Raw genomic sequence first — 14,198 nt, forward strand, 5'->3', positions numbered from 1 at the left:
TGGTTTGTCTTTAAACTAGAATTTATTGGCGTACAAAACCCCATGTTGTAGATAAAGTGGCACATCTTTGCAGCTTCTATTGCACCAAGTATTGAAGATTAAAAACACAAAAAAAAGGAAACATTTGGTTTTGAAAACACTGCAAATAGCCAAGTACAGTACTTTGGTAAAAAATAAAATAAAATAAAATGGTTCGGATGAACACAATCTGTGGAAAGAGACAACCGAGAGGAAATGAACTATGGACAGCAGACAGCGGTCACATTTCTCCCCGTCCAGCTCCACAGATAAGGCAAGACTTGCTAAGTCTATGGGTCATGACCCCATGGAGGTCTTAAGTATCTCCGGACTGAAGCTACAAGTATAGTGCAATTGGAAAAAAGAGAAGGTTCTTGAGCCTGCCAAGGCCCCATGTTCTGCACAGACCCAGCCAGTCTCCCCCACAAGGGGGTTCACACCCCACAGCATCTCGTCAGCAAGAGGAACTTGTAGGTCTGAAGTTGAACTCCTGGCCCCCTCCTTCTTCTTACTGAGCTCGGTGCTCATGGAGGTTGCTGGAAGGGTGGCCGGGGAGGCCGCTGGCCCCTCCCGCCATGGAAGGTGAACGACGAGAGTGGGAAGACGGAGCAGCCCCACGCCGGCATTCCTCCGGGACCCGCCAGGGGACCAGACCACAGGCTGAGCTTCAGTGATCATCACGAACGGCTGGCCACGGTGGTCCACTGGCTGCTGACGCACACGGGGGCGGATTGAGGTGGTTCCGTCCGGGGACCATCACCGCCCCGGACAACCACAGTGAGCGGCCCTTCTGCATCACAGGGATGCTCTGCTGAAAATAAGGCCGCCGTGCAGGAGGTTCATGCTTCTACGTGGACGCTCTTCCCGGACCGCAGCCCCTTCGGGAGGGACTTTGCAAGGATGTGAAACATTCTTCCAAGCTATGGGGCACCCCTGACCAGGCCAGGGAGACTAGACAGCGAGCTTAGAAGAGGCAGCCAAGAGCTTGAGGTTCCAGGGAGAGCTGGCTGGGGCCGGGCCCCGGGGCGCAAGCACTTTGTGGCTGCGGGTCACCACCTCCCCTTCACACCGGTGGTCCACTCCCCCCTCTGGTAGGTGACGGCAGAAGACGCACCATCAATACACAATCTAGAAGATCTTCGCCTCGGTGTCAGTGGGAAAATGCAATCTGCTCTAGAGTGAGGAGAACGCACCTCGTAAAAAGTGCCATTACTAAGTCCCCCCAGAACAGCTGTCGGAAGGCGCCAGGGTTTTAGCAACACCTGTTCTAAAAGCCGAGATGGGCGAACTGGTGAGGAATGAAGATGGCAAAACAGAAAAACTGTGTCAGGCTCTGAATCGAAAAGTTTGCTACAGACAGAGCCTTGAGGTAAAAAGGTAAAGAGGTGAAGAGCTACGTGTCTGCCCAGAATGAGAGTCGGAGGGGGCCACAGATGGGACGCACAGAAACCGAGAAACCACTTTCATCCCTCCCACAAAGGCCCTTTTGTTCAGGGAGACGTGGCGACTCGGACTAGAAATCCAAGTTCCCTGTCGCCGACCGCACATTCGAGCTGGACATCTCACACAGGTAAACGGACAGCATTCTATGTCGACCCAGTAAAACCCAGGCAGAGTCTAGAGTTTCTCAGAATGAGAGAAATTGCACATTGACGACAGGGACTCGCTACGCGTACAGTTCAATGCCGAAGTCCACCTGACCCCTACTTAATACGTGAGCGGCTCTCCCCCACTTCGCACGGCCCTCCTCCCCCAGGACCGTGTCATCTCACAGTGTAAACCCCAGGGAGGCAAGGCAGAGCGCTATGGGCGACGTACTCGAAGGCTCCCGCTCAGCCCACCTGAGCTGCCTCACAAGGGAGACCCCATCTCATAAGCCCTCGGGATCAAAACAGGATTGGAAGGGTTTTCAGAGCTTATAAAAGAAACTACAGGCAACAGCCTCGGCTGACATTCCAGATCCTTCTTTCTGCCACAATCCCTCGACCAGGCTCTGCTCCTGAAAGCATATGTTCACACGGCCCAAAGGCTAAACATACAGACAAGCTCTCTCTCTCTCTCCTGTCTCCTGAGGGCAACTACGTTACCGAGAACGAGGTCCTATGCTAATTTAACACATCCACCTCTCCAGCACAAAGCTGGTGCCGCTAAAGTTTCATTTCTTATTTTGACCTTTAAAAAATCGTTTTAAAATCCATAAAACCTTCATATACAGTTGATAAGACTAGTAAGCAGCTACAGACCACCACCCCACCCCCTTTCTCCTGACCTCCCTAAAAGCTAGTGAGACAATCCGCTGTCACATGAACCTCTAACAGCCGAGATGTGACGCAGAGGCTCAGAAGGACGCGCCTCCTAACGCGGGCTGCACTGAGTAACCGTACGAGGACACAGCTACCGAGTGGTCCTCCCAGAACCAAACCCACCTCCATGCCGGCTGCCAATAACGTGGTTTTCAAATGCCTACGAAGCAACTAAGCGTATGGATTCCATTACCTCACACCTCAGTGAGACTGAGGCAGTAAAGTCTAAATTCAAACGCCAAGCTAGAAGAGATCACTAAAGCTGGATACACGTACCCCGTTCCAAGTAACTAACTTATTAAACACAGACCAATTTTAACTGGAAAACTATGAAATGGTAATAAAAGAAAATTACCAAAGCCGTATGATTAGTTTTTAAAATCGCTGTTATTTTACCCCAGAAATGCTGAAACCTATTATCAGAAGTTGGTAATTTGTATATAAGTGTGCCCAATATTCCTTAATAACTTTAGCAGCTTCTAGTAAAACTTCTAAAACCTCCATAAACCAGGCACATAAAGCAATTCTACTGCTTCTGACAAGGGGTATCCCTTAAGCTATCTCAGGCTCCTAATCCTGTTGAGCTGCTGGTACATAATCTCGATCTTGCGGAGCGGACCTGGTCTCCTGCCCTCTTGCCATACGAGGCAGACAAGAAAGAACGTTCACTCAGAGAAGGTCAGCCAGTCAGCACTGGGTCCAGATTCAAAAGCCAAGAGAACGACAGAGGCTGGGGCGCAGGGTCTCACGCTCTTGGACACAGTGAGGCGACGGAGACCCTTCACTTGTGTGGACATCACGCTCAGAACTCTGCAATGTGCGAAGAAAAAAATGCCGCACAGTCTCTGAATCTGCTAAACAGTACAATGCACTGGACGAGGAAGCAGCCCCAACGGCAATGTCCTGAGAGCAATTCCAGGAACCTACTGACGCTCCAACTACAGAAAGTCACCGAAGTCAAACAGACAAAAAATTAAAATACATCATTACAACAGAAGGAAACTGCCTGCCTGCTGATAAAAACAATCCGGCGACAACAGGGCCCCCAGACAGTGACGCTTCTGCATAACCAGAGCGTTTTTATGGCTTTCCCTTCTCCTTGGAACTTACATAATTTTGAAATCTGAGTGGAAAACTAATTTACCTTTTGACTCGGCAGATTTTATTCGTCCAGATGCTGGGTCGCTAAGAGGCAACGAATGTGCACGGCCGGCCACTTTGTCTATTACAGTTTGAGAGTTCACATCCATCTACCAGTTTTAGGAACGACCTTCCTCTATGACCCAAATCCACATCGGAACTGTGGAGCCATTCAATGGCCTCTGCCCTGCTGGCCTAAGCTAGGTCACTGACAGCTACTAGAGCGCTGGAGAGCTTTTCCAACATCAAAATCCCAAAGAGGGCTTTAACAGAAAGAAAGATACAGCATCTTATGGGATTCCATGTTCACAGTACTTGAGAGAATTGAAAGACAGGTCAGAGACTCCTCTGAAGGTGTCTGAGTCTAGCGTAGCACGGAAGAAAATACAGTCACTTAAAATGTGAACCTGAAAAACCTTATTCTCCAGACCTTCTGCCCCTACAAAATCAAAGAACTCTTTAGATTCTTCCTTACGGCTCAGGAATTTTTTGATTTTTCCCTTTACAACAATGGCTTCTGCCCTCCATACCATGAGAATCTCAGAATTCCATCATAAGCAGTAACATGCCACCTTCTCGTCGTCGAGAAACAAGTACCAAAAACTCAACAACACTATCGCTTTTCCAGCAAGGTCCAGGCCTAATTAACAGTCTGGCGTGTTTACCATATGGCCTGGGTGCAAACAAACTCACAGCACCTGCATCCCATCTGAAAGAACATTGGATTCAGGAAAGAGCAGCTGTTTCATTTTCCACCCTGACTGCAGGCTGCAGCCCTCTCATATCCTATTACTTTGGGAAAATACTTCCTGAATTAATTTCTGATTAACTTGGATTAGTAGAAAATTAAATCTAAATGTGTTCCTGAGTTGGAGACCATTTATAAACTACCAGTATGTGAATATCTGCTGGAAAATGAGAGACACACAAAGGAAACTTGTCATTCTGAATTTCTAGCAATTAATCTAAACTACCTCATGAACGATTACAGCAAAACTCACCACAGTGTTAGGGAAAAAATCCCAGGGTGACTGAACTCTGATTTTTGGGGGCAAATGAAACCACACTTCAAAGGTTTTTCCTGAACTCACTCCCCAACCCTAGAACTCGGTATTTTAATTACAGAACGTGAATGGCTCCACTGAACTTCCATAAAATAAAACACATCACTAACAAAAGTCTGAGCAAAAAAGAGGCAGCTTGAAGGAAACTAAGTCAGAGTGTGAGCCTGTGTGTGAGCTCTGTGGGTTGTGTTTCATTTGTGAGAGGACGGCCTCCCTGGAGAAGCCTGGTACACGGCACTCCATTTTCCATTCGCTTCTCACAACTCCCAGAGGGCCAGAGTCAGATGTTGAGAGCAGCAAAGGTCTTCACCAAGGTGACCTGTGTGTTAGCATCCACTTCACCCCGGTTGCTGTCCCTGTGGCCGCTCCTGCTCTCCAGGGCTTTGTGACGGTGCCTCTCCTCCTGCCGCTGCTTCTTCTCCAGTCGCTGCTGCTCTCTCCTCTGCTTGTTGGTGGCCTGAAAGACAAGGCGGGTGAGGCAGCCGCATGGCGGGCCTCCTGCCGAAGGGAGACCCGGGGCTAATGGGTAGCGGGGGCACACACCGCCTCTCCGCGAGAACAGAGAAAACCCCCCCGAACAGACCAGAATTGATGTCTTTCCCATCCCTGCTCAAATTTCCAGTGAAGTTTCTATCCCCTCGCTGAGCCAGCACATGAAATCAATTCCATTCTCCGCCTAATCCAATTCAAAGCGACCTAAGAAACAGTAACCCTAGTCCCTGCAAGGGCTAGTGCTCAAACACGCCACAGGATACCTTTCTCTACATAATTTAATGCCCCGGGGCATCCTCACAGAATCCCCAGAAGCTTAGAGCATCGTTACCTCTGCCTGTGGCTTTTCACATCATGTTGTGTTTTGAGCTCAGAACCACACGGTGGAAGTCTTTAATATAAATTCCAAATTCAGTAAAAAATGGTGCCGTGTACTACTTGCAGGCATCAGGGGCAGGGAGGGAGACGTACAACCCGTTTGGGAAGCATTTGATAATTCATCAAAAACCCTTAAAAACATTCAAACATCCATACCCTTTAACCTGTGTGTTCCTCTTCGGGAACACACGCACACACGCAAAATACAAAGATTTCTACAGAGTTTTCCAGTGAAGATGACGGCAGTTACAGGGCTCTCACGCTGTGGGCCCCACGGCAGCACGCCAGCATGGCGGCGCCGGGCAGGGAAGGCAGGCCGCGGGGGCGCGCCCAGAGCAGGACTCCAGGGTACACCCCTAACCACCACACATACCAAACCGGACAAGCAAGGTCCCCATCCTGCTTCTTGATATACCCTCATGCACCCACCCGTTTTCTGTAATACTACTTTTTAAAAATCAGAAGAGAGCACTAAAATGAGCTCCCAGCCCCTGGCGCTGCCAGTGAGTCACAGCAGCCCTCCATCTGCCCAGGCAGCCCCATCTTTCATACCTTAGGGAGTTGGTTTCTATTTGCTTTATTTTCTTCTCTCGGGCTGGCCTGCTCCTTATTGTTTTCAGTCCTGCCTTCAGTCAAGCTCTGGTTTCCAAAGATTCTCGTGCCGCTGCCACCCTCCTGCCACAGAGGGCCACACGGCTGGGGCACTCGGCCGCTGCACTCCAGGTTCTCCTCTGCATCTTCCAAAGACAGACCTTTTATTAAAATCGAGAACCTAAGATAGTTACACAACACATAACAATGTGCACTGTTAAACAACTCCAAAATTACCTGCGTGTGGACAGCAAGTTGCCTTGAAGCAAAATTCTAACATCAAGTCAATACAATGGGGAATACGGGGGGGGAGGGGGGACACGGGAAATAATTGGTAACATTTGGAAGATAAATTTAAAAATAACCTGCTGACCAGCCTTATCACCGGCTTCTCACCCGCAGAGTGTTTTATTAGATTAAGCCACTTTTTAACATGTATTTCTAGGGAGAAAGCTTTCATTGGCACCCCAAAACCAGAAAGGAAACAGGCTCTACACCTGTGCTGTCCAATACAGCAGTCACCAGCCACCTGTAGCCATTTAAATTAAAATTAGTTAGGGGCACCTGGGTGGCTCGGTCGGTTAAGCATCCGACTCTTGATTTTTGCTCAGGTCATGATCTCACAGTTCATGGGTTCAGCCTCACGTACGGGCTCCACGCTGACACACGGAGCCTGCTTGGGATTCTCTCTCCCCCTCCCTCTCTCTCTGCCCCTCCCCTGCTTGCTGTGTCACTCTATTTCAAAATAAACAAAATAAACTTTAAAAAAAACTTAAAAGATAAAATAAATGAAAATTCATTGAAGTTAAATAAAATCTAAACTTTAATTCCTTCGTCTCAGCCATATGTATTAAGTATACACCACACTGGACGCAGAAGAACTGTGCACAACTTTTTTAACATCGCAAAACCAAGTTACTCACAGCTTTCTTTTTTTTCTAATTCTTTTCTTTTCCAATTTTTAATGTTTATTTTTATTTTTAAGAGACAGAGCATGAGCAGGGGAGGGGCAGAGAGAGAGGGAGACACAGAACTGAAGCAGGCTCCAGGCTCGGAGCTGTCACCACAGAGCCCGGCATGGGGCCTGAACCCACGAACCGTGAGATCATGACCTGAGCCGAAGTCGGCTGCTCAACCTGAGCCACTCAGGCGCCCCAGCTCACAGCTTTCTAAGACAGCACAGCAAATATATAAAGAGGATGATAAAATATCCAATCACATAGAAGGCTATGCTGCCAGCAACAGTATCTGGGCACAGGCCTGGCAATATGCATTGAAATCATATTAAGTAATTAACGTGAAAAAACGGTAGGACTCCACATCCCTTTTTCCTTCTTCTGAGTCACAGAATTAAACCCAGTTCAAGTAAAGAAAATTCTGAATTCTCACCCATTAATAGATGGTAGTAATCTAAAATTTCCATCAGATAAGGAATCTACTCCTAAAATCACTGTTGCATTAATGCTAACTTGGATGTAAATTAAAAAAAATTAGTTACATAAAAATACCAAAAATAAATATTTACAAAATTAAAAATAAATAAAAAGAAAAATAAGTAATTCTTCTCTCCACTCTACTTCAGTTATCATTTTGGTTTCATAAGGGATTCTTCTTTCGATAAGAATACAGTCTTCCTGACTCTGTGCATCCCACTGCGACTGGATTAAGTGGCCTTTTCACGCATTCCCCCAGGGCCCGGACCTCCACCACCCCAATCTGTTTCTTATATCTGTTTACTTATGTCTCACCCCCATCCCTGCCTGGACCCCAGATTACCTTCTCCCTGATGACGGGCTAGGACCTAGTAAATGATGCCCGCACGTACAAAGTGCTCAACAAACAACTGCTGGTGAGCAAACAAATGACAGTGTAATTACCACCTGTGACTTGATTACAATGAAATGTTTGAAAAATCACCAAGGTAACCAGCTTGAAAGCTCATAAATATCAATCGAGGACTTACTATTTCGTTTCCCCTGGTTCATCTGAAGCATGGCAATTATTGCAGATTCAATATTATAATTTTCAGCTTCCAGGTTCTGGACTATCAAGTTAAAATCCTATCCAAGAAACAAAGGAACACTTCAGGACTGGGTATGTTCTTCCGGCGACCTGTACTTCAACGACTGCACAAAAAGATGTAACAGTGAGAACGGAGCCATGGTCTAAAGACCTTTTCCATCTAGGAAAGGTCTTAATTTTCTATACGGCTGGCCACCTGAAATAACCCTTTAATATAAATGAATTCTTTTATAAAACTGCACTTTTACTAGTGTAAACACTAGTCAGAGGGGGAAAAAAAATCCACATACTTCTTGGGATTTTGAGTAGTACTGGGTAAAGGGTAGCAAACAGGAGAAAAATGAATAAACAGCTCTTTGCACTCAAACTAAGGCTTAGCACTCAAGCTAATCAAGCCACAAGCATCATGAACCTATTTTGGCCCCGCAGATGTCAGCACTACAAAACTAGCAGGTAAACCAGGCCCAGCAATGCCTGGTTATCCGTCATCTCTACCGCAGGACAGAAACACTGACTGAACATCCGGTGGCATTGCAGACTTTCTGGACAGCATCTTCTACTTCATCTCTCAGGTCCTCTTCAAAGTCAACACCCTTTGTCTTGATCTTTTCCCTTTTATTTGACTCATCTTGATGGAGCATCTGAAACTAAAGGAAATTAAAAAAGTAACAATCATGGAGCATTAACAAATTATGTTCAGAATCTTCAATGTAGGAAGACACTCGAATCTCAAAACTCAACCTAATAAATATTTATGAGGTACAGATCCCAGAAACAATCTTAGGGGAATGGCAATGACGAGGCTCAATTTCATCCAGACGCTGAGATTCCAGACCACAAGAGAAGTGTGAAAGAGAAAGGCCCGAGATAAGGGGTTCAGTACGAATGGCATTAGAGCTCCTACGTAGTTTCTGGATACCAACATTCCGGCAAGGACTGCCGACTCGAAGGGCACACATGTGTCTGTCCATTTCCCGAGCCTGGAGCCTAGTAACACAAGTTCACCCGATGAGCCTCTGCAGCAGGACAAGTTGGAAGAAAGAGACGAAATCTCTCATCCGCGTCCCTCAGCCCTATCTGATCACCAACAAGTGCTGGTGTGAAGTTCCTGTCCCGGCTGCGGTCATAGGGGAGCACAACTCATCTAACCTCACCTACCCAGGTGCACACCACCCCATTCCAGGGAACCTGCCGCAAATTCTAAAGACACAAAGAGCAGTTCACTTGGTATCCACAAGGCTTTGATGACCGAAGCTTATTTCAGAAAAGCTAAAATCATGGCTCTGTGGCTGCTCAATCGCCTTCTCTCTTTGCTTCCTATTAACACAGAGAGATGAGAAATAGGGAAGGACAAATTTCTATTTGTTTGCATGTAAAAGTAGAAAGAGAATCCCACGGCGTATAGTACCTTCCTTAAAATAAAAAGCGACCTATTATAAAATTATACCCGAACAACTTGGTACTGTGTATCAAGTCTTTGAAATTTATCCAAAGGAAATAATGTCAAATAATGTCAACTATAGTAAGGATTTAAGGATTTAAGCACTGTGCTCACCACAGTGCTACGAACAGTGAATAACTGGAAACAACCCAGGGTTTGTGGGTTGTTAAGTAACAGTGTGGGTATGGTTAAATAACCAGGGTAAGTCTGTACGATGATGATTAATTTCCATTAAAGTAAAGAACACAAAGATTTTCACTATCACTATTATTTAACAATGTTTTGGAAGAGCAGATGCAATTAGTCCCCCCACCCCAAAAAAACAGAAGTATAAAACTGAAAAGGAATAAGAAAGATTATCCTTATTTGCAGATAATATAATTCTATACCTTAAAAAAAAAAGAATCGACCAAAATCTACCACAAACAAGAAGAATTCTGGCAACTCATATTTATAAGAATCTAGTATCCGGAATATATAAAGAACTCCTATAATTCAACAACCAAAACACAAATATCACAATTAAAACATGGGCAAAGGACCTGAGCAGACATTTCTCCAAAGACATATGGATGACCAACAAATACGTGAAAAGATGTTCAACATCATTAGCCATTTGAGAAATGGGGATCAAAGCCAGGAGAGAGCACTACACACCTAGTAGTATGGCCATTGTTTAAAAAAGGAAGAATCAGGGAGGGGCGCTTGGGTGGCTCAGTGGAGTTGAGTGTCTGACTTCGGCTCAGGTCATGAATCTGCGGTTCGCGGGTTCGAGCCCCGCGTCAGGCTCTGTGCTGACTGCCAGCTCAGAGCTGGAGCCTGTTTCAGTCTGTGACTCCCTCTCTCTCTGACCCTCCCCTGCTCATGCTGTCTCTCTCTCTCTCTCCTAAGAAATAAATAAAACATTTAAATAAATAAATAAATAAATAAACTTAAAAAAATTTTTTTAAAGAGAAAAGAAAGAAAAAAATAGCAAGTGTTGATCAGAATGTGGAGAAAGTGGAACCCTGAAAACCTCACTGGTGGGAATGTAAAATGGCCCCGCTGCCAGGGAAAACAGCGTGGCAGTTCCTCAAGAAGTTACACACATGACCCAGCGATTTTACAGCTAGCTATGTATCCCAAAGCCTGAAAACACGTACTCAAATACAATCACAAATATTCACAGCAGCACTATTCACAATAGCCAAAAGTCAAAATAACCCAAATGACGGTCAGCAGATGAAGGGATACATGAATGGGACCTAACGGCAGGACAGGATATGACTCAGCCTTAAAAAGAAAAGAACTGACACACACTAACGTGGACGAACCTTGAAAACATGACGCTACATGACAGGAGCCCCACACAAAAGGGCTATGCACTGTAAGATCCAATTTATATAAAATGTCCAGAGCCAGTGAACCCACAGCAACATGAGGCAGACTGCAATGGCTGAGGGAGGAAGGGACAGCGGAGTGACTGCTTAATGGCCATGCGGTTTCCTCTTTTGGGGAGGAAAATGTCTGGGACCTTGATGGCGGAGGGGGCTTACACAGCTTTGTGGGGTACTCAGTGGCACTGAATTGTACACTTTAAAACGGTTAATTTTATGTTATGTGAATTTTACCTGAATTTTTAAAAAGGACAGGATTCCGCAGGACAGCTGGGTGTGCACATAACTACCATTTGATTAACACCTCTCATATACACAAACGATAACCAGCTAGGAAATACAAAGAAGAGAGAGATCCTTTCCTTACAATAGGAACAAAAAAAGCACAGAAGACCTAAGTAAAAACTCAGCAAAAAAATGGGCAAGATCCAGAAAGGAAATGCCCCTGTAGGGGTCACCAAAAAAGTCAGTTAAACAAAAAGCTTATCAGTTTCTTGGCTAGAAAGATTCAACACCATGAAGATGTCCATTTTCCTGAACTTAATCTATTAATGAGAGCCCAATGAAAACGAAGGCAACAGGACTTCTTTCTAACATGACAACCTTATTCTAATATTCAAATATAAAACAAAAAAAGCAAGAATATGCAGAAATTATAAAGAAAGAAAATAAGTGAAAAATTCTACCAGATTTTAAAATATGCTCTTAATCAAAATAACACACACATGAACAGAGAAAACAGTGAAATAGAATCAACATGCAGAAATAGATCCAACTACATATGGGAATTTCATAGATGAGAAAAGGGGTGCTTTAAGTCAGTGGGGAGAAGATATATAGTAAATAAATGGTTTGGGTACAATTAGGGAACCACCAGGGAAAACAAAGTTGGATCTACACCTTCACACACTTATATGAATATAAATTCCAAAGAGAGATAGAGTTATGAAACCACCAAAGTACTAAAATAAACTATGGGAGAGTTCTTTTTAACCTCAGAGTAGGAAAGACATTTCTAATTAGGACCCCCAAACCCAGAAGGCATGTTAAAAAAAAAAAACCTTGATAAATTTAACCTCATAAAAATCTAAAACTCTATCACTGCAAAGACTAGTGGGGACAAAATAAAAAGACAAATGACAGACTGTGAAAAAAATACTGGCAACTCACGGGGCTAAAATCCCTAATTTATAAAGGCTCCTAAAAATCACTGAAGAAAAAAAAAACTGAATAGGGAAAAAAACAGGCAAAGAAAATGAATACAGTTCACAAAAAAAGGAAATACAAATAGGTCGTAAACCCAGTGAAAGATGCATGAGCTCACTAATAAGAGAAGCACAAATTAACACTTGAAGACGACAATCTTTTTCACGGCACAGACAAAGATTCGGAAACGTGACGACACACTGCTGGCAAAGACGCAGGAGGAGACGCACACGGAGAGCGGGAGTGTAAACTGGGGATGCCTGCGCAGACCTGTCACAACTATCAATGCACACGTCCTCTGACGCTGTGAGGACCTTCTAGGAGTTTATCCCACAGATGCACTCATGCAAGTGTGAAAAGATGTATATATAAGGCTCCACATGAGGCTTCTAAAAGCGAAGGTGTGAAAACCATCTGAGAGTCCGCCCAAGGGACTGGGCAAGCAGGCGACGGGGCATCCACACAACAGAATGCCACACGGCCATGCCATTTAATACAGTTGAGACAGCGCCTCAGGCGCTGCCAGGAGTGAAACTCCGAGATATGTTAGATTTGAAAAGCACAGCACACAATGGTCTGTGCAGGATGCTACAGTCAGGGGCAGCAAGCATGTAAAGGGCGCAAAAGAGAAATATGTGCACACGCACACACGTTTGCTTGATGGGGAAAATACATCCAGAGATTTTATGACCTACAGATAAGATGGGTTGCGTTCAGGCAGGGGAACAACGCTGGAAGAGCAATTTCACTTTATTTTTTTAAATTAAAAAGAAAGCACGTAATGACGTGAGAAAAGGCTCATGAAATAATGTTAACTGAACAAAGCAGGAAAGGAAACCCAGCTATATCTAAAACACCAAAACAGTAACAAACATTGTGCCCACGTGGGTGACACTGTGTACTTTTTATTTTCTTCACTTTTTCTATACTTTTCAAACTTCAGATACGAACCATGGATGAATTTTTTTCAAGTTTTGTTTTTATTTTTGACAGAGAGAGAGAAAGAGAGAGAGAGAGAACGAGCAGGGGAGGGGCAGGGACAGAATGGGACAGAGGATCCAAAGCAGGTTCTGCACTAAGAGCAGAGAGCCCGATATGGGCCTCGAACTCACAAATCGTGAGACCATGGCCTGAGCCGAAGTCGGACACTTAACCAACTGAGCCACCCAGGCGCCCCCAGCATGGATTAATTTTAAGACATAAAAGTAATTTGAGAACTTTATATAAATTCTATTCATGCAGTCATAGCTATCAAAATCTACTAGGGAAGGATAAGAACTACCAGTCATTTTATCTATCAATCTCCCTGGAGCTAAAAATTAAATTCTTTTTAATCAAGCCCACAGATTCTTAAAGACAACTTTCCATAGAACGTCCCTGGTTTTTAGCTGCAGGATTCCCCCGGGGCTGAGCACACAGAAGACGGAGGCCTCACTCACATCAGTCTGGAGGTGAGCGGGCGCTTCCGAGTTGTCGTTGAGCCTCCGCACACTGTCGTAGTGCTCTCCGCACCGATACGCGATGTGCAGCTCCCGCACGCTGCTCTTCTCTGTGCCACGAATCTGCAGGCAAAACAAGGGGACAGAGATGCCAGAGAGGAGGTGGATGGTGTCATCTGCGGGAGAGAAACACCACCGGGACTGTCCAGGAAGGCCAGCCCACAGGTTCCCTGCAGACACACTCAGGGTAGGCCTGGGGTGTGCCAGGGGGCCAGAGCGGAAGAGCGGGTATCTGACTGCGAGGGATTCAGTGCTACGCTCCTGGACAGTGCGCCCTGTGTTTTTAGCCTCTGATTTACTGTGTGGGGAAAAAATAAAGACTTTCTCTTAAAAAAAAAAAAAAATGCTTAGGCAATTTCTGAATTCTCTTTCTTCCACCCAGGTGCCCATGTAAGTATGCTTCAATGTACTTAATTAATATGTAACTATACAGAAAAAAAATCCATATGAAAACACACACTGAAAAGCCAGGGGCAAATTTACAATGAAATTAAATAAGCTTAAGCTTCAGGGGCGTCTGCACCCATCAGCCCCTCAAATGCACAGGCCCTTTCCCGGATGGAAGGCCTGGGAGCAGATGCAGATTTGTTGAGCTCGAAGCTCCAACAGCTTGGGGCTCTCTTTGAGAAAATACAAAACTACAAATATTAAATTGCTAGAACTCCTCA

The 14,198-nt window shown here is 45.1% G+C and overlaps 1 protein-coding gene across 2 annotated transcripts in view; it reads right to left on the reverse strand.

The window, feature by feature from the left end:
- The window catches only part of OTUD3 (OTU deubiquitinase 3), a 29,072-nt gene continuing 14,874 nt past the window's right edge, over nucleotides 1-14,198 (reverse strand). Inside the window, exons 4-8 of one of the 2 annotated variants that reach the window (XM_077775629.1) lie at nucleotides 13,471-13,593; nucleotides 8,524-8,655; nucleotides 7,950-8,046; nucleotides 5,948-6,147; nucleotides 1-4,982 (exon numbers count right to left, since the gene is read on the reverse strand). In XM_077775629.1, the coding sequence (XP_077631755.1) occupies nucleotides 4,806-4,982; nucleotides 5,948-6,147; nucleotides 7,950-8,046; nucleotides 8,524-8,655; nucleotides 13,471-13,593 (729 nt within the window). In that variant the 3' untranslated portion in view covers nucleotides 1-4,805. The remainder of the gene's footprint in view (nucleotides 4,983-5,947; nucleotides 6,148-7,949; nucleotides 8,047-8,523; nucleotides 8,656-13,470; nucleotides 13,594-14,198) is intronic. The other variant, XM_077775630.1, reaches the window with a different exon arrangement.

This window comes from Crocuta crocuta, unplaced genomic scaffold, assembly GCF_008692635.1.
Source record: "Crocuta crocuta isolate KB4526 unplaced genomic scaffold, BGI_CrCroc_1.0 scaffold127, whole genome shotgun sequence".
Lineage (NCBI taxonomy): Eukaryota > Metazoa > Chordata > Mammalia > Carnivora > Hyaenidae > Crocuta > Crocuta crocuta.